The following is a 23,328-nucleotide window of genomic DNA, read 5'->3' as shown; positions in this document are numbered from 1 at the left end:
TTATTTCTTTTGCCTTAAGAGACATATCCAAAAAATATTGGTACAATTAATGTCATAGTGTTCTGCCGTGTTATCTTCTAGGGGTTTTCTGGTGTCGTGTCTTATAATTAAGTCTTTAGGCCATTTTGAGTTTATTACTGTTTGCAGTTTGAGGGTGTGTTCTAAGTTCATTTAGTTACATGTAGCTATTCAGCTTTCCCAACACAACTTTCTTTTCTCTGTTTTATTTTCTTGCCTCCTTTATTGAAGATTAATTGACCATAAGTATGTGGGTTTATTTCTGAGTTTGCTTTTCTTCCATGATCTTTATGTCTTTACCATACTGTTTTGTTTGCTGTAGGCTGGGAGGTTACGTCTCAAGCTTTCTTCTTTTTAACTCAAGATTACTTTGGCAATTCTGGGTCTTTTTGTGGTTCCATATAATTTTTAAGATTATTTGTTTTAGTTCTGTGAAAAATGTCATGGGTAATTTGATAGAGATTGCATGAAATTTGTGGATTGCTTTGGGTAGTATGGCTATCCTAACAATATTAATTCTTATAATCCAAGATCACACAACATCTTTTCATCTCTTTGAATCATCTTCAATTTCCTTTATCAATGTTTTACAGTTTTGAGTGTATAAGTCTTTCACCTGCTTGTTCAGGTTTATCCATAAGTATTTTTTTTTTTTTTTGGCACAATTTAAAAAGAGATAAAAAAAAAAAAAAGGCTGTCTTCTGTTGATATTTTATTGTTAGTGAAAAGAAATGCAACCAATATCTGTATGTTAATCTTGTACTCTAATAACTTGCTGAATTCATTTATCAGTTCTAGGAATTTTTGTGTGGAATTTTTAGGGTTTTCTGTAGATAGCGTCATATTATCTGCATATAATGACAGTTTTACTTCTTTCTTTCCAATTTGGATGCCTTTAATTTCTTTGTCTTGTCTGACTGCTGTGGCATTTCATATGTTGAATAGAAGTCATGAGAGTGGTTATCCTTGTTCCCTGTATTTAGCGGAAAGGTTTTCAACTTTTCACCATTGTGTATTATGTTTACTGTAAGCTTTTATTATGTTCAATTATGTTACTTCTATTGAGTGAGGACATGAGTTTGAGACAGCTCTGGGAGTTGGTGATGGACAGGGAAGCCTGGCATGCTGCAGTCCATGGGGCTGCAAAGAGTCGGATACGACTTAGTGACTGAATGGAACTGATTTTTACCTCTATATCCACTTTGGTCAAACTATTTTTCATGAATGGATGTTGAATTTTATCAAAGGTTTTTTTTGTTTGTTTTAAAAAATCAATTAATTTATTTAATTAGAGGCTACGTTACAACATTGTAGTGGTTTTTGCCATACATTGACATGAATCAGCCATGGGTGTACATGTGTTCCCCATCCTGAACCCCCCTCCCACCTCCCTCCCCATCCTATCCCTCAGGGTTATCCCAGTGCACCAGCCTTGAGCACCCTGTCTCATGCATCAAACCTGGACTGGTGATCTATTTCACATATGATAATATACATGTTTCAATGCTATTCTCTCAAATCATCCCACCCTTGCCTTCTCCCACAGAGTCCAAAAGACTGTTCTATACATCTGTCTCTTTTGCTGTCTTGCATATAGGGTCATTGTTACCATCTTTATAACTTTCATATATATGTATTAATATTCTGTATTGGTGTTTTTCTTTCTGGCTTACTTTACTCTATAATAGGCTCCAGTTTCATCTACCTCATTAGAACTGATTCAAATGCATTCTTTTTAATGGCTGAGTAATGTTCCATTGTATATATGTACCACAGCTTTCTTATCCATTCATCTGTTGATGAACATCTAGGTTGCTTCCATGTCCTGGCTATTATAAACAGTGCTGTGATGAACACTGGGGTACACGTGTCTCTTTCCCTTCTGGTTTCCTCAGTGTGTATGCCCAACAGTGGGATTGCTGGGTCATAAGGCAGTTCTATTTCCAGTTTTTTAAGGAATTTCCACACTGTTCTCCATAGTGACTGTACTAATTTGCATTCCCACCAACAGTGTAAGAGGGTTCCCTTTTCTTCACACCCTCTCCAGCATTTATTGTTTGTAGACTTTTTGATAGCAGCCATTCTGACTGGCATGAGATGGTACTTCACTGTAGTTTTGCTTTGCATTTCTCTGATAGTGAGTGATGTTTATCAAAGGTTTTTACTGCATCTATGGGGCTTCCCAGATGGTGCTAGTGGTAAAGAACTCGCTGCCAATGCAGGAGACACAAGAGACGTGGGTTTGATCCCTGGGTCTGGAAGATCCCCTAGAGGAGGACATGGCAACCCACTCCAGTATTCTTGCCTGGGAAATCCCATGGACAGAGGAGCTTGGTGGGCTACAGTCCATAGCATCGCAAAGAGTTGGAGATGACTAAACTACTTAACATGCATGCACATTGAAATGATCATGTTTTTTTTTTCAATTTCAAAAGAAAATTTCAAAAATTTTCTTTTGTTGATATGGTGTACCACATTGATGATTTGCGTATGTGGAACCATCTTTGAGACCCTGGGGTGAATCCAGCTTGATCATGGTGTATGAAAAGGGATGTTTATGTGTTGTTGTATTTGCTTTGCTAATATTTTGTTGAGGATTTTTGCATTTATATTAATCAAAGATATTGGCCTATAATTTTCTTTTTTTTGGCAGTGTCTGTTTTTATTATCAGTGTTAAAGTGACTTCATAGAGTAACCTTGTGAGTGTCCCCTTCTTTTCAATCTTTTAAAAATTTTTAATTAATGTATTTCTTTTTGGCGGCACTGAGATTTTGTTACAGTGCATAGGCTCTTTGTTGCTGCACAGGGCTTTCTCTAGTTGTAGCAAGTAGGGTTTACTTTCTAGTCGCAGTGCATAGGTATCTCACTGTGGCAGCTTCTCTTGTTGCAGAGCATGGGCAGAGTGCCAAAATCAGAAATGAAACAGACAAACACCACAGAAATACAATCATAAGATATTTCTATAAACAACTATAAGCCAATATAGTGGACAATGAAGAAAAAATGGACAAATTCCAAGGAATGCAGAAACTCCCAAGAATGAATCAGGAAAAAGCAGAAATATTAATAGACCAATTACCAGCAATGAAATGAAAATAGTAATAAAAAGTCCAACAAGCAAAAAGTCCAGGTCTGGATGCTTCACAGGTGAACTCTACCATTTTTTTAAAAAAGTTTAACACCTATCTTTCACAAACTATTCAAAAAAATTTCAGAGGAAGAAACGCTTCTAAACACATTCTTTAAGGCCAGTATCACACTAATACCAAAGCCAGACAAAGATATAATTAAAAAGATTACTTACCAATATCACTGATAAACATAAATGCTAAAATCCTCAACAAAATATTAGCAAATCATATTCAACAATGCATTCAACGTATCATATATCTTCATCAAGTGGGATTCATTTCCAGGATGCAGAAATGGTTCAATATCCACAAATCAATCACTGTGAAACACCACATTAACAAACTGAAGAGCTCACCAAGAAGAAAAGACAGTGGACCCCCCACCCCCCTCAAAAAAAAAAAAAAAAGAAATGAAAGTAAAGAAGTAACAACCAATTCTACAGAAATACAGAAAAAATTGACAGAAAGAAACAATGTGATGAACAATTATATGCCAACAAATTGGACAATCCAGAAGAAATAGATAAGTTTTTAGATACGGCCTGTCAAAACTGAATCAAGAAGAAATGGATAATTTGAACAGACCGATCACTGGAAGTGAAATAGACTGACTTTTAAATTGTTTTCTTTTTTGGTCTCTATTTCATTTATTTCAGCTTTGATCTTTATGTTTTCTTTCCTTCTACTAACTTTTTTCTTATTTTTCCTTTTCAAATTCCTCTAGGCGTAGGGTTAAGTTTGTTGTTGTTTTTTTGAGATTTTATTTTTGTTTCCTAAGTTAGGCTTCAATTTGTTGCTCAGTCATGTCTGACTCTTTGCGACCCTATGGAAGACTCTAGGCTACTTTGTCCATCACCAACTCCAGGAGCTTACTCAAACTCATGTCCACTGAGTCCGTGATGCCATCCAACCATCTCATCCTCTGTCATCCCCTTCTCCTCCTGCCTTCAATCTTTCCCAGCAGCAGAACCTTTTCCAATGAGTCAGTTCTTCGAATCAGGTGGCCAAAGTATTGGAGCTTCAGCATCAGTCCTTCCGATGAATATTCATGACTGATTTCCTTTAGGATGGACTGGCTGGATCTCCTTGCAGTCTAAGGGACTCTCAAGAGTCTTCTCCAATACTACAGTTCAAAAGCATCAATTCTTTGGTGCTCAGTTTTCTTTATAGTCCAACTCTCACATCCATACATGACTACTGGAAAAACTGTAGCTTTGACTAGATGGACCTTTGTCGGCGAAGTAATGTCTCTGCTTTTTAATATGCTGTCTAGGTTGATCATAACTTTCCTTGCAAGGAGCAAGCGTCTTTTAATTTCATGGCTATAGTCACCATCTGGTAGGCTTGTTTAACCATAAATTTCAGCCTTCAAAGTACTTTTCTTGTATCCCATAGACTTTGAGTTGTGTTTCATTTTCATTTGTCTACAAATATTTTTTGATTTCCTATTTGATTTTTTTCAGTAATCCATTGGTTGTTTAGTAACATGCTGTTTAGCCTTTATTCGTTTGTGTTCTGACAGTTTCTTTTCCTTATAGTTGATTCTAATCTCCTAGTGTTATGGTCAGAAAATACCCTTGCTATGATTTCATTGTTCTTAAATTTACTCAGACATATTTTGTATCCTTATAAGAGATCCATCCTTGAGAATGTTCTTTGCACACTTGAAAGGAATGTGTAATTTTCTGCTTTGGGGTAGAGTGTTTTGTGTATATCTATTAAGTCTTTATGGTCTATTGTCAGAGAAGGCAATGGCAACCCACTCCAGTACTCTTGCCTGGAAAATCCCATGGTCTGTTATATCATTTAAGGCCAATGTTTCCTTATTGGCTTTATGCCTGGATGATCTCTCCATTGATGTAAGTAGAGTGTTAAAATCACCTGCTATTATTCTTTTACTATCAAGTTCTTTAGTTATGTTGTTAATATTTGCTTTGTGTATTTAGGTGTTTATGTTGGATACATACATATTTACAGTTGTTATATCTTCTAATTGACCTCAAAATCCTTCTTTGTCTCTTTACAGTCTTTGTTTTAAATTCTATTTTGTCTAATACAAGTATTGCTACTCCAGCTTTCTTTTCACTTCCATTTTTCATGGAATAACTTCTTCATCAGCTCACTTTGTCTTTGTGTATCTTTACACTTGAAGTTAGAGTCCCATAGGCAGCACAGTTAGTGTCTTGTAGACAGCATAGTGAGTGTCTTGTAAGCAGCATATATGTGTATTTTGCCTTTTCATCCATTCAGCCACTCTGTATCTTCTGATTAGAGCATTTAGTCCATGTACATTTAAAGTAATTATTGATGGATCTCTTCAGTTCAGTTCAGTTGCTCAGTCATGTCCGACTCTTTCTGACTCCATGGACTTCAGCATGCCAGGTCTCCCTGTCCATCACCAACTCCTGGAGTTTACTCAAACTCATGTCCATTGAGTCCATGATGCCATCCAACCGTCTCTCATCCTCTGTCATCCCCTTCTCCTCCTGCCTTCAGTCTTTCCCGGCATCAGGGTTTTTTCCAATAAGTCAGTTCTTCTCATCAGGTGGCCAAAATATTGGAGTTTAAGCTTCAACATCAGTCCTTCCAATGAATATTCAGGACTGATTTCCTTTAGGATGGACTGGTTGGCTCTCCTTGCAGTCCAAGGGACTCTCAAGAGTCTTGTCCAACACCACAGTTCAAAAGCATCAATTCTTCAGTGCTCAGCTTTCTTTATAGTCCAACTCTCACATCCATACATGACCACTGGAAAAACCATAGCCTTGACTAGATGGACCTTTGTTGACAAAGTAGTGTCTCTGCTTTTTAATATGCTGTCTAGGTTGATCATAACTTTTCTTCCAAGGAGTAAGCATCTTTTAATTTCATGGCTGCAGTCACCATCTGCAGTGATTTTGGAGCCCAAGAAAATAAAGTTTGTCACTGTTTCCACTGATTCCCCATCTATTTGCCATGAAGTGATGGGACCAGATGCCATGATCGTAGTTTTCTGAATGTTGAGTTTTAAGCAAACTTTTTCACTCTTTTCTTTCACTTTCCTCAAGAGACTCTTTAGTTCTTAATCATCCTACTTAGTTCTTAATCATCCTACTATCTGTGTTCATGGTTAGTTTACTACCTTTACTGTTTATTTGTCTTTACCAGTGAGTCTTTTCCTTTTTTAGTTGTGGCCTTTTTTCTTTTACTTGGAGAAGTTCCTTTAACATTTCTTGTGAAGCTGCTTTGGTGGTGCTGAACTCTGAGCTTTTGCTTGTCTCTAAAACTCTTTATGTCCACCAAATCTGAATGAGAATTTTGCCAGGTAGAATATTTTTGGTTGTAAGTTTTCCCTTTCATCACTTTTAACTATATAATGCCACACCCTTCTGGCCTGCAGTTTCTGCTAAAAAGCCAGCTGATGGCCTTATGAGAGTTCCCTTGTATGTAACTTCTTGCCTTTTCTTTTTATTGCTTTTAATATTCATTCTTTATCTTTAATTTTTGCCATTTTAATTACAGTGTGTCTTGTTGTGGTCCTCTTTGGGTCAGTCCTCTCTGGGACTCTCTGTGCTTCCTGAACCTGAATACCTATTTCCTTTCCCAGGTTTGGGGACTTTTTCAAATATGTTCTCTGCCTCTTTCTCTCTCTTCTTCTTCTGGGACCCCTGTACTCTATAATGTGAATATTAATGTGTTTGATGTTATCACAGATGCCTCTCAAACTATCCTCACTCTTTGTTTTTTCTCTCCAGCTTCAGTGATTTACACTAGTCTGCCTTCCAGCTTGCTGATCTGTTCCTCTGTACCATCCAATCTACCGTTGATTCCTTTTTTTTTTTTTCTTGTCCGTTATTGTATTCTTCATGTCTGTTTTGTTCTTTATATTTTCCAGCTCTGCTAAAAATTCTGACTTCTCACTCTGTTTGTCCAATCTTTTCTGAACGTCTCTGGCCATCTTCACCATCAATCATTACCTGAACTCTATTGGTTAGATTACTTCTCTCAACTTCATTTAATTCTTCTTTTGGGGTTTAATATTATTTCTTCACTGAGAGCATGTTCCTCTGTCACCTCATTTTGCCTGATTTTCTGTTTTTATTTCTATGTATTTAGTAGATTTGTTATGTTTCCTGACTTTGGAGCAATGGCCTTTTGTGGGAAACATCCTATGTATTCCAGCATCACACTCCTCTCTGTCAACAGAGCTATGTGCTCCAGAGTTGCCCCCTGTGTGAGCTGTATGAGTCCTTCTTTTGTGGCAGACTATGTGAGTGGTCTTGTAGGTATGGCTGGTCCGTGGTCTAGTTGGTTGACATATGCAGAGGTTGTCAGCTACTGGTTGTTGGAGCCAGATCATGGTGTAGCTGACTGTTGAGCCCCTGGAGGTGCCTGGGCTAGTGATGGCCCACAGATGGTGGAGCTGTGTTCTGGAGTGGGGGGTTGTGGGGCCAGCATCCCCATATCTAGTGTTGGTCTGCTATTGGTAAGCCTGATTTCTGGTGCACCTGGCTGTGGGTTCTGAAGTTTCCCAAAGTTGTTGCTGGCCCACTGTGAGTGGGGCTGGATTCCAGGGTAGCTGACTGAAGTGCTCAAGATTTCTCAGAATTGGTTTTGATCTACTGATGGATGGGGCCCAGGCCCAGAAGGTCTTAGGGCTGATGTAGGCCTGCTGATGGATTGGCTGAGTCCTGACAAGGCAGGCTGCAGGGTTACAGTGGTTGAAGTGGTGGTGTCTGCCACTAGTTGGTGGGACCAAATCACAGGGTCACTGACTGGAGGACCTCAGGGCCCCTGGTCCAGTGCTTGCACTCTGGTGTATGGGGCTGGTTCCTGGGCTCGCTGGTGGTCAGGGCCTTATCCAGTGGTAGCTGTGGGCTCAGGGGGTCTTATGGAAGCCAGGCTTCTAGTGAGTGGGGCTATGTCCTCTCTTGATTATCTGATTGACCTGAGGCTGCCCAGTACTGGTGCCTACAAACTGATGGGCACTGGTACTGGGAAGGGACTGGGGTGGGACTGGTTTCTGGTGGATGGTAAGCTGGAGGGAGGATTCCACAATGGTGCTTGCAGTACTAGATTGAGTTCCCCCAAATGGCTGCCACCCGTGTCTATGTCTCCAGGGGACTTCTACTTGAGCCTCCTCCTCTAGGAGACTTTCCAAGATCAACAGATAGGCCTGATCCAGGTTACTTTCTTTCTTTCTTTTTTTTTTATAGTGAAAACTTTTATATTTGGAATTAGCCAGCTGGACTCAGTTTAGATGATGCCAATTTTGTTGGCAACATCCAAAGCATCATAGTCAGGAGCCAGTCGAACATATGCCTTCTTCTCTCCATCAGGCCTGATCAGAGTATTGACCTTAGCCACATCAATGTCATAGAGCTTCTTCACAGCCTGTTTAATTTGGTGCTTGTTGGCCTTGACATCCACAATGAATACCAGTGTGTTGTTGTCTTCTATTTTCTTCATGGCTGACTCGGTGGTGAGGGGGAATTTAATGATGGCATAGTGGTCAAGTTTGTTTCTCCTAGGGGTGCTCTTCCGAGGATATTTGGGCTGCCTCCTGAGCCGCAGTGTTTTGGGCCGCCGGAAGGTGGGCGACGTCCGGATCTTCTTTTTTTGTGGCTGTGGACACCTTTCAACACTGCTTTCTTGGCCTTCAAAGCCTTTGCTTTGGCTTCAGCTTTAGGAGGAGCAGGGGCTTCCTTCTTCGCCTTTGGCGCCATCTTCATGAAAAAAGCCAGGTTACTTTCAAGTTATTGCTTCTGCCCTGGGTCCTTCAATGTGTGAATTTTTGCATTTGTCCTATGATAGTGGAATCTCTGTGTCCTAAAGCCTCTGATTCTCCTGAAAGTGAGTGCAGCTGACCTTCAAAAGCAAATGTTCTGGGGGCTCATTTCCTGGTGTATGATGCCTGGGCTGGGGAGCCTGGTTTGGGGCATGGACCCATTGCTCTTTGGTGAAAATCTCTAAATTACAATTATTTCCTGCTTGTGGGTCACTCACACAGGGGTATGGTCTTGACTTACTGCGCCTCCACCTATCCTGTCTCATTGTGGTTTCTTCTTTATATCTTTAGTTGTAGAAGGTATTTTCTATGAGATTTCAGTTTTTCTCATCAGTAGTTGCTCTGTAAGTACTTGCCATTTTGGTGTGCCCATGGGAGGATGTTAGCTCAAGGTCTTTCTAATCCTCTCCCTTGGCCTCTTATTTCCATAATTATTCTACATAATTTACTCCTTAGTGCTATATTTTCTTTCACCAGATTGCACAGGCCTTTGCTCCTGAGTATTTTGCCGTTTCTATTCTTTGTTTTCCAATGGTAGCAAACCCACTTTGTTTTGTATGGGTTCATTATGGACTGAATGAATTCTATAAAATTTACCTAGGTAGAACTACTGATACCACTTCAACACAAATATTTATAATGATATTCTAGTCATTTTAATATATATTCTAATGAACTTTAAGTCCTGCAGAAGGAAGGAAAGAAGCGGGTATTACAGACTGACTTTCTCTTTCAGGAAACCTTTGAGAAGGCAAGCTTGAGTAGCAGCAGCAGTGGAGCAGGAAGCCTGAAAAGTGAACTTTCAGAAATCACAGACCTCCCTGCTGAAGGCTTCCGAGCACCATGTGGTAAGGATGAAGACCGGACCTGTGATGGACTCTTATCAGATGATAACTTCAATTTGGAAAATATTGAGAAAGGTATTTCTAGTGAAAAGGTTACAACATGAATGCACTCTTGATTCCTTTGTGTTTCAAGTTTCATTTGCTTTTTATTTTTATTAATGTGCAGATCTATATTCAGAGCTTGATGATGAATTGGACATTTCGGATAACTTTAGCAGCTCCAGCTCAAGCCCTTTGAAGGAATCGACATTCAGTAAGCTTTCTTGCCAACTTCCGGCGGGTAGAGGTCTGGGAATTGTACTCGGGAGTAAGCGGATGTCATCGCCTACATAATGAACGGGTCATTTTCCAGGTGCTGTGCTAATTAGGGCAGGTGTGTCACTCTGACGGAGCGCAGAGGGCCCCTGGCGCTGTGGCTTTCCATTGCCTCCTGTCAAACGAACAGTTTAATTGTTTCTTCCAGCAAATACAGATTCTAACTGGGGAGTGGAGATAACTTACTTGGAAGCATACTAACTAACTACAGGAGTAATGGAAGTGACCTTTTGTGAGTCTGTTGATCAGAGGTTAGAAACCCGGAGAAGAAATTAGTCTTGCTGTAGACTAAGTTTTGTACAGTTTTACTTACATTAATATAAAGGGATATATTTTCCTTAAAACACTAAAGTTAAATAAATGTTATAATTATTTAGAATTATGAAAAACACCATGCATATTCAGTAAATATGTTAATATTTACTCTTAATTTGAAACAGTAAAAAAAAAATAGACTGGGGCATGGGAAAGTAAAGATATATTTAGATACAATTTAAAGAATCTTCTCTATAGAAACATAGGATTCAAGTCACTAAACAAATCTGAAATTGAAATAAAACACCAGTTAAAATAGAAAATTGACAGAAAAGAATAACTTTTTTAAAATTAATTAATTTTTTATTGAAGGATAATTGCTTTATAGAATTTGGCTGTGTTCTGTCAAACCTCAACATGAACCAGCCATAGGTATACACACATCCCCTCCCTTTTGAGCCTCCCTCCATCTCCCGCCCCATCCCACCCCTCTAGGTTGACACAGAGCCCCAGTTTGAGTTTCCTGACTCCTTTAAAAGAGTAAGTTGATGGAATATTAAATAGGATAGATAGAAATACTCTGAAATAAATTGTAAATAATCCATTCTGAAAGACTATACTATGAACATTGCATAAAAGATAGTTTAAAATAGTGTCTCTAAGGATCAGAGTAGAACTCTAAGGATTTTGCTTCATACTTGATTCTTTTCAAAATTAAATGGTCCATCAAAGTGGATTATAGACGTTCCACATTTTCTGGGGCAATATCAAATTCCAACACTCTGTTCTGTTTTCCATATAAATTCCTGTCCTGTCTGCTAAATAAAATGTCTTGATTTGTGATTGAGAAAACGTGAATATTATGTAGCAAAGATATTTGTGCATTTAAACATATGTGACAGATTCTAGAAGCAGTTAATTACTAACTGAGGTGAATTTTGAGATGATGGGATATTGTGTATCCCCAGTAACAAGGATGGGGAGGGTCAGTGGGAAAGTGAGGAAGGAAAAGCTGGACCCTTACACTTGCATGTGGTTACTCTAGCTCTCTTGGCAAGGGATTTAGGATGATGATGATACAGATGTTTTATGTGCTTTGTTAGCAATTAATAATGGAGTTTCTTTGTTTAGCACTTTTTTGTTGAGAAAGGACCCTTAAGCAAACCTGTTAATAAACAGTAATTTGCAACGTTATATTTTAGCTGATAGTATCATAAATGAAGACAGTCTTTATAGTAGGTACAATTTGTTAGATACTTTAAAACAGGCAAATGAGTGAATAAATAAATGATTTGCAGCAAGAAAATGTGAAGTTATTTTTATTTTCTTGTTTCAGGCACTTTAAAAAGAAGTTTTAGTGCTTCAGGAGGAGAAAGACAATCCCAAACTAGGTATGTAGACACTGAGTTCCTAGAAACATTTTTAGACTCTGCAGAGCTGTTTTGGTGGCTAAATTGATACCCAATAGCAGAAGTTACCACGGGCATGTGGTACCAGAGACAGTGGGAGCCCACTCTCCCAGAACTGTTTGCATTTCACCAAGGACCATGCTGGGAAGAGCATTAACCTTGGACGTGGATTTCGGTCTGGCTTTGCAATCCTCAGCCACTCAGTTAGTCTCCCTGAGCTCAGGGGTGGCCCAGGGTTGTGGGGCTTCATGAGATTATCTGGGGCTGTGGCTCCCTATCCCTTATTTTTCTACATCCCTGGGGTATAGATGCCTATGGCACATGTAGCAGGTGTAGACCACGTCACACCCAAGTCTCAGCCAGCAGGAGGGGGAAGGGATGCAGAGACACATCCTTCCTTTTATGGATGTGACCCAGATGTTGTGTTCTTCCCTTCTGCTCACAGATCAGTGAGCTGGGGAGAATCTAGCTACAGGGGAGAATGAGCATATTTGGGGAATTCCATTTTAAAAAAAGAAATCATTATTTTGTAATGACTAGCACTTTCTGCAATATTTGTCTCTTGGGCTAAGAACTGAAATGAAGCTCTTTGATATGGCTTTTTGTAAGTTCCTGGTAACCTTCATGAGAAGAGTTCAGTGACCTTGGGTGAGGCTGGTGGGAGCAGAAGCCTGACTGTGGTGGTTTCAGAGGTTACAGAAGCAGAGACAGAGAGAAACTGAAGAAAGTAGTGAGCTGACAGTGAGGTGATGGGAATGTTTGATGGGAAAGGGCCTTCTAGAATCAGCGTGGCTGAAGATGAGTGGACTGAGGAGGAGCAGCTGATGGAGAGGGGAAATTGTAGCTGGTTCCCAGTCTCAGAGTGGCATGGACCTGAGGACAGCCCTGGAAAAGAGGAAAAGGCAGCTTTTATGTGTGTCTGAAGAAAGAGAGGCAAAGATAAATTCAAGCTGGAGTGGCAGAGGAGAGGGATATACTTGGTAGTTTCTGCTTATTAGATGATGTTCCAGCTCACTGTGGAGGATCTTTTAGTCAAAAGAATGTGATCAGCTGGGGCGAACTGGTATCGAGATGGCAGGGAGCTGAGCAGGGACAGGCAGGGGCTGTCGACAGTGCTGGGTCTAGGAAGTGCCGGCCAGGTCATGTGTGAGTGGCTGTGCTTTACCAGGCAGCCTTTGTGGGCACAGGAAATAAAAGACGACTTGGGCTGACTTATATTCATTAGAAAGCTTTCAAGGACTCACATAATTATGAAATGCACAGAACGAACCTATGAAGGGACAGAAGCCAGGTCAGCCCCTGAAGTCTGTGGAGTAGGCACTCCTGGAAGATTGCCAAGGCTCTAATGCAGGCCTGAATGAGCCTCCAGCCTATTTGCTCTTGGCCTGATTCCCTGCTGTGGGAGGGGCTGAGCCACCTCACTGGCAGCCCCTCCAGGTCCCTCATGGGCCACATTGTTTAGTCAAAGATACAACATCACTGATAAGTTTATCTTTTCCAAGTGAGGGTCAAGAAGGTTAAGCTAAAGTCTATTTATTTCCTAAGTCTTTTCTGGTGTTGCTAGTAACACAGTCCCATCACTTCATAGCAAATAGATGGGGAAACAATGGAAACACTGACAGACTTTATTTTCTTGGGCTCCAAAATCACTGAAGATGGTGATTGCAGCCATGAAATTAAAAGACACTTGCTCCTTGGAAGAAAAGTTATGACCAACCTAGACAGCATATTAAAAAGCAGAGACATTACTTTGCCAACAGAGGTCTGTCTAGTCAAAGCTATAGTTTTTCTCAGTAGTCATGTATGGATGTGAGAATTGGACCATAAAGCTGAGCACCGAAGAAATGATGCTTTTGAGCTGTGGTATTGGAGAAGACTCTTGAGACTCCCTTGGACTTCAAGGGAGTCCATCCTAAAGGAGATCAGTCCTGAATATTCATTGGAATGACTGATGCTGAAGTTGAAACTGAAGCTCCAATACTTTGGCCACCTGACGTGAAGAACTGACTCATTGGAAAAGGCCCTCATGCTGGGCAAGATTGAAGGCAGGAGGATAAGGGGATGACAGAGGATGAGATGGTTGGATGGCATCACCAACTTGATAGACATGAAATTGAGCAATCTCCAGGAGTTGGTGATGGATAGGGATGCCTGCAGTCCACGGAGTCACAAAGAGTTGGACACAACTGAGCGACTGAACTGAACTGATGACTTATATTATAAAATACATCATCAAAAGTCTTTTTCTTTTTTATTGGACACTTTACTCAGTGATACAAAGTTGCATAAATATATAGAAAAGATGCAAAACAAGTATTTTAGTACAAAAATAAATGATCACATATTGGTGTCTTCCCCAATTAAGAGAATATTATTTTGGGATGGAAATTTTCAAACAACTGTTTTTAGGAATCTCAGCATTGCCAAATAAATATAGTCATTTTTCCTGAAAGGATTCGTAGAAAAATTATCAGTTGAAGTGTAGCTCTTCAAAAACAAAGGAAACATATGTATTAGAGCTTGAAATACTTTTTATTTGTTTGTTTTTTGAAATGCTTTTTTAAAACTAGTTATTATCTACATATTTACATCAAATTGCATAAACTAGAATCAACAGAAAGAAGCAGTCCAATTGGAATCTCATTTAAAGTGGGATATTGCAGAGTGGGCTTTAACTTGGGGTTAATGACCAAGTTAATAGGTGGAAAGCAGAAGATGGCCCAGACCTTGAGGTTGAATTAGCAGAAGTGGTCATAAGTAAACAGGTGACTAGGGTCTGAACTAAAATAACATGTGCAAGACTGTGCCATGTATGGATTGTATGACATGCCATTGGGGGTCACAAGCTGATTTAAGGCAAACCCTCTTCTCTCAAGAGAAACTTCCCTGGTGGCTCAGAGGTTAAAGCATCTGCCTCCAATGTGGGAGACCTGGGTTCGACCCCTGGGTTGGGAAGATCCCCTGGGGAAGGAAATGGCAGCCCACTCCAGTATTCTTGCCTGGAGAATCCCATGGACGGAGGAGCCTGGTAGGCTACGGTCCATGGGGTTGCAAAGAGTTGGACACGACTAAGCGACTTCACTTTCACTTTTACTTTCTTCTCTCAAGGGCTTCCCTGGTGGCTCAGCTGGTAAAGAATCTGCCTGCAATGCAGGAGACCTGGGTTCTGTCCCTGGATTGGAAAGATCCCCGGGAGAAGGGAAACACTACCCACTCCAGTATTCTGGCCTGGAGAATTCCATGGACTGGACAGTCCATGGGGTTGCAAGGAGTCAGATATGACTGAGCTACTTCCACGTCACTTCACTTCACTCTTCTCTCAAGGAACTCATGGTGGAGGGGGCACAAAAGTAGACTTGAGAAGGAAATAAATGACAAAAGACAGCCTGTGATTAATGCCAAATAAGAGAAGAGAAAATTAATGACTTTTTTTTTACTTCCTTCCAGGCATTCCCTTTAATTCTATGAATTAAAGGGAGGTAACTCTAAAATATATTTATAATTCTTTGAAAAGCATTAAATAAGGTGAAAGTTATTTGCAATCTAATTTGTTTAGAGTTATCCTGAGTTTCTTGGTTTATTAATATTAACCATAAACCCCCTCTGCAAAGTGTTTAAAAGCTAAATGAAAAGTTAGAATCTAAAATAAGATAGCAGAGTTACAAAATATAATAAAAATCAATTTAAAATCAAGCCTGCAGATATTTTTGGCTGTTTTGTGCCATGTGTTAATTAGTAAGACAGTTGAAACGAGACCCTGGGCAGCTCCCCCAGAAGCTCCTTTCTGGCTCCTAGAAAAAGGGTCCCAATGAGAAAGAGTCACAGAGAGGTACGTGCTTGATTTGAGCATGGTGTTCAGAGTTTAGAATTCAGACTTGGACCTGGCTCCATGGTACACAGAGAAAGCTTAAGCATAAACTCTCAACTCTGGTCATCTCAGATATCAAGGGCTAAGTTGAAGCTAATTGCCTGCTAAAAATCATTGATACCTCCCCAGTAACTTGACACAGACTTTCATGAGCAGTTGGGCCAAGCAAATGGATAATACATCAGCAAAGGAAACTAGGAAGGGCAGCTCCTGCCTCCTCAGAGAAGAATTCTCAAGGCTAGTGAAAGGAAACATGATATTATCAATGAAAGGCACCCTGGTGTTGTGACCCAAGCTGTACTCAGATGATACATTTTTCAGGAATGTAATTAATGGCAAGAGTCTCCAGAGTCTCCAGAGTCTCCAACTCCTAGAAGTCAATGGTCTTTTTATGCTCTCTTTAGCAGAAGTCACTTGAAGCCAGAAAGTAGTTCATTTGGTTCTTTTCCTTGCCAAACTCCTCCCATATTTCAGCTCTCCCTCCCCAAATCAACAAAAATCCTAAAAGCCAAACTCAGAGCTGAGACACTGGGTCAGTGGAGAGTGTCCCATTTCTTGGCTCTGGAAATGCAGTCTTTCAGTCATTTGCAGCAGAGGTCAGTCTCCAGATCTCCATGACCAGGTCTCCAGATTCTAAATCTCCCCCACCAAGATGTCACCTGGCTAAGGCTCTTCTGGACCCCTAGAAGACCTGGCAATGTCAGCATGGCATTTTTCATATTATTAAGGGAGCCCATGGGGAATCTCTTGTTGATACACATTTCCCAGCAAACTACAAGTATATTCACTTAAAATAATTTGCTTTTAGTTATGCCTTTGGTTTACTAGAATAGAGATTTGATTTTACATCTTTGCTCTTTGCATGTAATCAGAGAGTCATAAATAAAGAGTGTCACTTGGGATACTCCTCCAGATAGTTGCTAATCTGAGTGGTCACCAAGTAGTTGCTTTAGCTGCAATCACTCATTCTCTCTCAAGGGCTCGCTAGTTAGCTGTTCTGAAGATACAGAACCATAAGATTCTGGCTTACATATAAGTTCTACTTGGTAAGTCACGAAAGGCAAATTCAAATTACCTTAATGGTTTATTTTTATATATTGGTTTAAGTGAATGCACAGTCTTGTGATGGTCTATTTGAATAATTTTTCTTGAATGAGAACGTAAGAAATTATTTTGTTTTAAAAGCTTCAGTGAGGTATAATTCACACATTACTTTGTGTGATATAGGGCTTGGCCTATACCAGCATCTGTCTGGATTTTATAGCCTTACTTAGTTGATATATTTACTGGTGGTTCTAATTCAAGTCATAATATTTTATTTCAGTTTACAAATAAATTGTCCTGTATACCTTGGTAATATACACAGGCGTTTCAGTCTCTTTGTCCATACAGTCAAGTACTAGTGAACTATGGTCATTGAATTATGACCTTCTACAAAATTCATTGATTAATGAATTAATATTTATTACTTTGTGCTGGCACATACCAGGCTATGCCTAGTCCATCTTTGCATTCCCCAGGGCACAGTTTATTGCACATAGGTACCAGTCCACAAATACTTGTCAGTTAATAAATGAATGACTGTTATCTTAGCACAAATTCTGTATCTCTGTCTATAATTGGACTAAAACCTCACCTCCTGGCTTGAACCTACAGCCTTTGCCATAGTCAACAGCTTAAACCCTTTTTAAAGATCCTGCTGCTTAGGCAATAAAATTTTTCCATGTACATGTATATTCTGTTGCCAAGGCAACAGAGTACAGTTGGCAGGCTAGTTTCAGACATTGAATGTTTGCAGTATCAGAGATACCTGTGGTTCACAGCCTCTTTGATGAATCAGTGTATGCATAATTGTATTCAAGGATGTGTGCCTGATTCTAGTCTTTGTGTATAGAGATGATTGGAAATGTTTGTGACCATCCAGTATCATACACGTGACTGGAAAGAACTTGTGTGATCTCAGGACCTAGGAATGTTGCCTCCATATAGCAAAAGTCTTGATTATTTTGACTTAAAGCTATAGAGGATAGAGACTCCCGCTACTTTTTCATAATCCAGTTTCTAATAATCCAGATCTAGTTTCACTTAAATTGATTAAATACTATTGATCACTGCTTGCTGCTGTTAACCTGGCCTAGTAGCTGATGTCACAATCAAGCAGTCTCACCAGAACAATTTGTCAGTTGTTGTTGCTCAGTCGCTCAGCTGTGTCCCACTCTTTGTGATCACATGGTCTGCAGCACTCCAGGCTTTCCTGTCCTTCACTATCTCCCAGAGTTTGCTTAAACTCATCATGTCCATTGAGTTGATGATGCCATCCAACCATCTCATCTTCTGTCACCACTTTCTCTCCTGCCCTCAAGCTTTCCCAGCATCAGGGTCTTTTCCAATGAGTCACCTCTTTGCATCAGGTAGCCAAAGGACTAGAGCTTCAACTTCAGCATCAATCCTTCCAATGAATATTGAATTCCTTTAGGATTGACAAGTTTGATCTCCTTGCTGTCCAAGGGACTCTCAAGAGTCTTCTCCAGCACCACAATTCAAAAGTATCAATTCTTAGCATTCTTTATGGTGTAACTCTCACATCCATACATGACTACTGGAAAAACCATAGCTTTGACTATCCGGACCTATATTGGCAAAGTGATATGTCAGCTTTTTAATAGTCTATCTAGATTTGTCATAGCTTTTCATCCAAGGAGTAAGCGTCTTAATCTCATGGCTCTAGTCACCATCTGCAGTAATTTTTGAGCCCAAGAAAATAAAATCTGTCACTGTTTCCATTGTTTCCCCATCTATTTGCTGTGAAGTGATGGGACTGGATGCCATGATCTTCATTTTTAGAGTGTTGAGCTTTAAGCCAGCTCTTTTACTTTCCTCTTTCACCCTCATCAAGAGGCTTTTTAGTTCCTTTCTGCCACCGGAGTGGTGTCATCTGTGTATTTGAGGTTATTGATATTTCTCCCAGCAATCTTGATTACACTTGTGACTCATGCAGCCTGGCATTTTGCGTGATATACTCTTTATTTTGGAGAAGGCAATGGCACCCCACTCCACTACTCTTGCCTGGAAAATCCTGTGGACGGAGGAGCCTGATAGGCTGCAGTCCATGAGGTCGCTAAGAGTCGGACACAACTGAGCGACTTCACTTTCACTTTTCACTTTCATGCACTGGAGAAGGAAATGGCAACCTACTCCAGTGTTCTTGCCTGGAGAATCCCAGGGACAGTGGAGCCTGATGGGCTGCTGTCTGTGGGGTTGCACAGAGTCAGACATGACTGAAGCGACTTAGCAACAGTAGCAACTCTTTATTTAGGGCTTCCCAGGTGGCTCAGTGGGTAAAGAATCTGCCTGCAATGAAGGAGACACAGGCAAAAGTGAGTTTGATACCTGGGATCCAGAAGATCCCCTGGAGAAAGGCATGGCAACCCACTCCAGTATTCCTGCCTGCAGAATCCCATGGACAGAGTAGCCTGGTGAGCTGCAGTCCGTAGGGTAGCAAAGAGTTGAAGACAACTGAACTGACTGAACATGCACACTCGCACACACTCTGTATATAAATTAAATAAGCAGGGTGACAGTATACAGCCAGCCTTGACAGACTCCTTTCTCAGTTTGGAACCAGTCCATTTTTCCATGTCCAGTTCTCAATGTTGCTTCCTGACCTGTATACAGGTTTCTCAGGAGGCAGGTAAGGTGGTCTGGTATTCACATCTCTTTAAGAATTTTCCAGTTTGTTGTGATTCACACAATCAAAGGCTTTAGCATAGTGAATGAAGCAGAAATAGATTTTTTTCCTGGAATTCTCTTGCTTTTTCTATGTTCCAACAAATGTTGGCAACTTGTTGTCAGTAAAATCATTCTATTCCTTTTCTATGACAGTTCTAAAATTCCCTGGCTTAGTAGTTCCTAGCTATTATTGGAGTACAAGTGGAGAGCCACGGTAGCACCATGCCACCTTCCTGCAGTGATACCAACTTCATTAACATTACCGGTGAACTAAAAGCCCTTAATGAGCAGGAGAAAGCATCCGTACCTAATGTCACTTGTTCACACAGAGTATGTTTATGACATCACTGCCTGAAAGACACTTTCAAGATGTAAAATGCTAGTGAGCTTAGATGGTGTGGTTGCATCATCTTAATGTTGTAAGCCAGGCTTCTCATTTCATCATAAGGTCAAATATTTCTTCAATCAGCATTAAATTGTAGTGACTACTTTTCATAGTTGAATTAAATGATGTGATGCACTTGCAATGCATGTGAAAATATTTCCTCAGTTCAGAGATACAGTTAAAATAATTTGATGAGGTATAAAATTCTAGACTCCATCTCCTTCATGACCAGCATGCCTCTGACAAAATAATCATCTAAATAATTTATCTCACACTTGCATTTAGCAGTGAAAACTTGATTTAAAAAATTACAAAGGTAATACCTCCAATTGCCACCTTACCTGTAGTGGTCAGGTAAAGTGTAAGTTGTCGGCTATTACTCATATTCAGTGCTTCAATTTCTGTTTTGGCTTATGAATTCTGCATGAAAAATTTGGTTTATGAATATACACCAGATCTGAAGAGAGCTGAAAAGACCTTTCAGAATTTTTAAAAACCTTCCATTTCTCTGAAATTGTTTTATCGCTCTGAAATGTTATTGATAAATTCCCATTTCAAAACTTTCAGAAGACACAAGCTTCATTATGATAAACCTTTTCACCACAAAACACTTTTGGAATGTTTTCTTTGTTTTTTAATATAAATTTATTTATTTTAATTGGAGGTTGATTACTTTACAATATTGTATTGGTTTTGCCATACATCAACATGAAATGTTTTCTTTGTGGGCCATCTCTGGCTAGTTTCCAGCTTGTACTGTCATAGGAAACCACCTTCTGAAGCCATAATGTTCCATTAGACATAAACATTCAGTCTGGTTCAATCTAGAGGCAGACTTCCCTCAGTTCAGTTCAATTCAGTCGCTCAGTTGTGTCCGACTCTTTGCGACCCCATGAACCGCAGCACAGCAGGCCTCCCTGTCCATCACCAACTCCCGGAGTTTATCCAAACTCATGTCCATTGAGTCAGTGATGCCATCCAACCATCTCATCCTCTGTCGTCCCCTTCTCCTCCTGCCTTCAATCTTTGCCAACATCAGGGTCTTTTCAAATGAGTCAGCTCTTTGCATCAGGTGGATCCCTCAGACTCTGCCTAATCTTCTGTCCATTGTTCATGTTTGTGGACCCAACACTTTTATAGTTAAAAGTTGTCATTAAGAGTTTTTTGCTCTGGTGTAATTTCAGATGACTGGGTTTTCTTATGATCTGTGATATAATTTCCAGAGAAATTAACAGTTTTTCTGCTATGCCTGTGCAGTCTTGTAACTTCTAAGACTGTAGGGACGGTTTCTTTTCAGTATTCCATCTCCAATGTCTAGCACAGTGCCTACACACTGTGAGCCCTTAGTAAATATTTTTGAATGAGTGAGTGAATGTGTGATGGTTATTTTTAAAGATTCCCTGAAATTTCTTAAGGAGAAATTTAGAATCATATAAAGGGGCAGCAAAGCTGAAAGCAACTCAGCATTACCAGGGAGGTGTATTTCATATATGCCCACTAGCATATATATATATTTTTTTCTTAAAATATCTTTTTTCTGAAGTATAGTTGATTTACAATATTGTGTTAGTTTCAGATATACAGCGCAGTAACTTGTGTTAAAAGTTATTACAAGATAATGGCTCTATTATCCTACAATGTGCAATATATCCTTGTTTCTTATCTATTATATATATAGTAGTTTGTATCTCTTAATCCCACATTCTTAAGTTATCCCTCCATTCTTCCCTCACCCCTATGGTAATCAGTTGTTTGTTTTCTACATCTGTGAGTCTGTTTGGCATAAATATTCATTTGTATTATATATTAGATACGAGACAGGCTCATTAAGATTAAGAGACTGGACCACCTAAGAGCCTCTCTGGTCCCTTTAATCTTGCCTCAGGTGGTTTCGTTGCTAATTCTCCTTTGATTAGCAACTGTTCTGCCCTTTGGAACTCAGAAAAGGTCATGAAGTCTGGAGTGTTGCCTACAAGGGATGGGGGATTAAAAAGGCCTCCCTGCCCTGGAGTCCCACAGGGCCCTGCTCAGCACATTTCTATTAATCTTTTCTATTGCCTTTTTTTTTTTTTTTTCTATTTTGTTTATTTCTTTCTGATCTTGCTTCCCTTGTGGCTCAGCTGGTAAAGAATCCATGTGCAGTGTGGGAGACCTGGATTCAATCCCTGGGTTGGGAAGATCCCCTGGAGAAGGGAAAGCCTACCCACTGCAGTATTCTGGCCTGGAGAATTCCATGGACTGTACAGTCTGTGGGGTTGCAAAGAGTTGGACACAACGGCGACTTTATGATCTTTACTGTTTCCTTGGGTTTTGTTTGTTTTTCTTTCTCTAATTCTTGTAGGTGGTGGGTTAGGTTGTTTATTTGAAATTTTTGTTGCTTTTTGAAAAAAACCTGTATTATTTTTCTCTTAGTGATTTTCCTGCATTCCATAGATTTTATAAAATTATGTTTAATTGTCACTTCTCTTGACATAGTGTATGATCTCTTGTTTGATGGCATCATTGGCCCTTTGGTTTTTTAGTGGCAGCTTGTTTAGTCTCCATGCGTTCATTTTCCCCTCATCTTTCTGCAGCTGATTTCTAGTCTCATGCTGTTGTGGTCAGAAAAAATGCTTGAAATTTTTATCCTCTTGAATTTGTTGAGGTTTGCTTTGTGGCATAGTATTTGGTCTATTCTAGAGAATGTTCCATACATGCTTGAAAAGAATGTGGTATACTCTGGGCTTTGGGGGCTGCGGTATCCTGTAGATACAGTTAACTCCAACTGGTCTTTTGTAGTGTAGGACCTCTGTTGCCGTATGGACTTTCTGTCTAGAAGATCAGTCCGTTGATGTCAGTAGGTGTTAAAGACCTCTACTATTACTGTATTCCTGTCAACGTCTCCCTTTATGGCTGCTAGTTTCGATATATGTATCTACTCTGATATTAGGTGCATAATCTTAATAAGTGTCATATCTTCTGTTATTGATCCCCTTATCATTATATGCTATTCTTTCTTTTTCTTTCTAAACTTTGTTTTAAAGGCTATTTTTTGTGATACAAGTACCAGTCAGTTCAGTCACTCAGTCGTGTCCAACTCTTTGCGACCCCGTGAACCGCAGCACGCCAGGCCTCCCTGTCCATCACCAACTCCTGGAGTCTACCCAAACCCACGGAGTCGCTGTTGCCATCCAACCATCTCATCCTCTGTCATCCCCTTCTCCTCCTGCCCTCAATCTTTTCCAGCATCAGGGTCTTTTCCAATGAGTCAGCTCTTTGCATCAGGTGGTCAAAGTATTGGAGTTTCAGCTTCAACATCAGTCCTTCCAATGAACACCCAGGACTGATCTCCTTTAGGATGGACTGGTTGGATCTCCTTGCAGTGAGAGGGACTCTCAAGAGTCTTCTCCAACATCATAGCTCAAAAGCATCAATTCTTTGGCGCTCAGGTTTCTTTATAGTCCAACTCTCACTTCCAGACATGACTACTGGAAAAACTGACTAGGTGGACCTTTATTTACAAAGTAATTTCTCTGCTTTTTAATATGCTGTCTAGGTTGGTTATAGCTTTCCTTCCAAGGATTAAGCGTCTTAATTTCCTGGCTGCAATCACCATTGGCAGTGAT

The 23,328-nt window shown here is 40.0% G+C and overlaps 1 protein-coding gene and 1 pseudogene across 4 annotated transcripts in view; one reads left to right on the top strand and one right to left on the bottom strand.

The window, feature by feature from the left end:
* NEK10 (NIMA related kinase 10) overlaps positions 1-23,328 on the top strand; it is a 267,365-nt gene that overhangs the window by 175,910 nt on the left and 68,127 nt on the right. For all 4 annotated transcript variants that reach the window (XM_061395695.1, XM_061395694.1, XM_061395692.1 and 1 more), the window contains 3 exons: positions 9,654-9,837; positions 9,929-10,015; positions 11,669-11,723. In XM_061395695.1, the coding sequence (XP_061251679.1) occupies positions 9,654-9,837; positions 9,929-10,015; positions 11,669-11,723 (326 nt within the window). The remainder of the gene's footprint in view (positions 1-9,653; positions 9,838-9,928; positions 10,016-11,668; positions 11,724-23,328) is intronic.
* Positions 8,313-8,866, bottom strand: LOC133234929 (large ribosomal subunit protein uL23-like; annotated as a pseudogene).

The sequence above is a fragment of the Bos javanicus genome, chromosome 22 (assembly GCF_032452875.1).
Source record: "Bos javanicus breed banteng chromosome 22, ARS-OSU_banteng_1.0, whole genome shotgun sequence".
NCBI lineage: Eukaryota > Metazoa > Chordata > Mammalia > Artiodactyla > Bovidae > Bos > Bos javanicus.
This window is presented reverse-complemented; position numbering and strand designations above follow the sequence as displayed.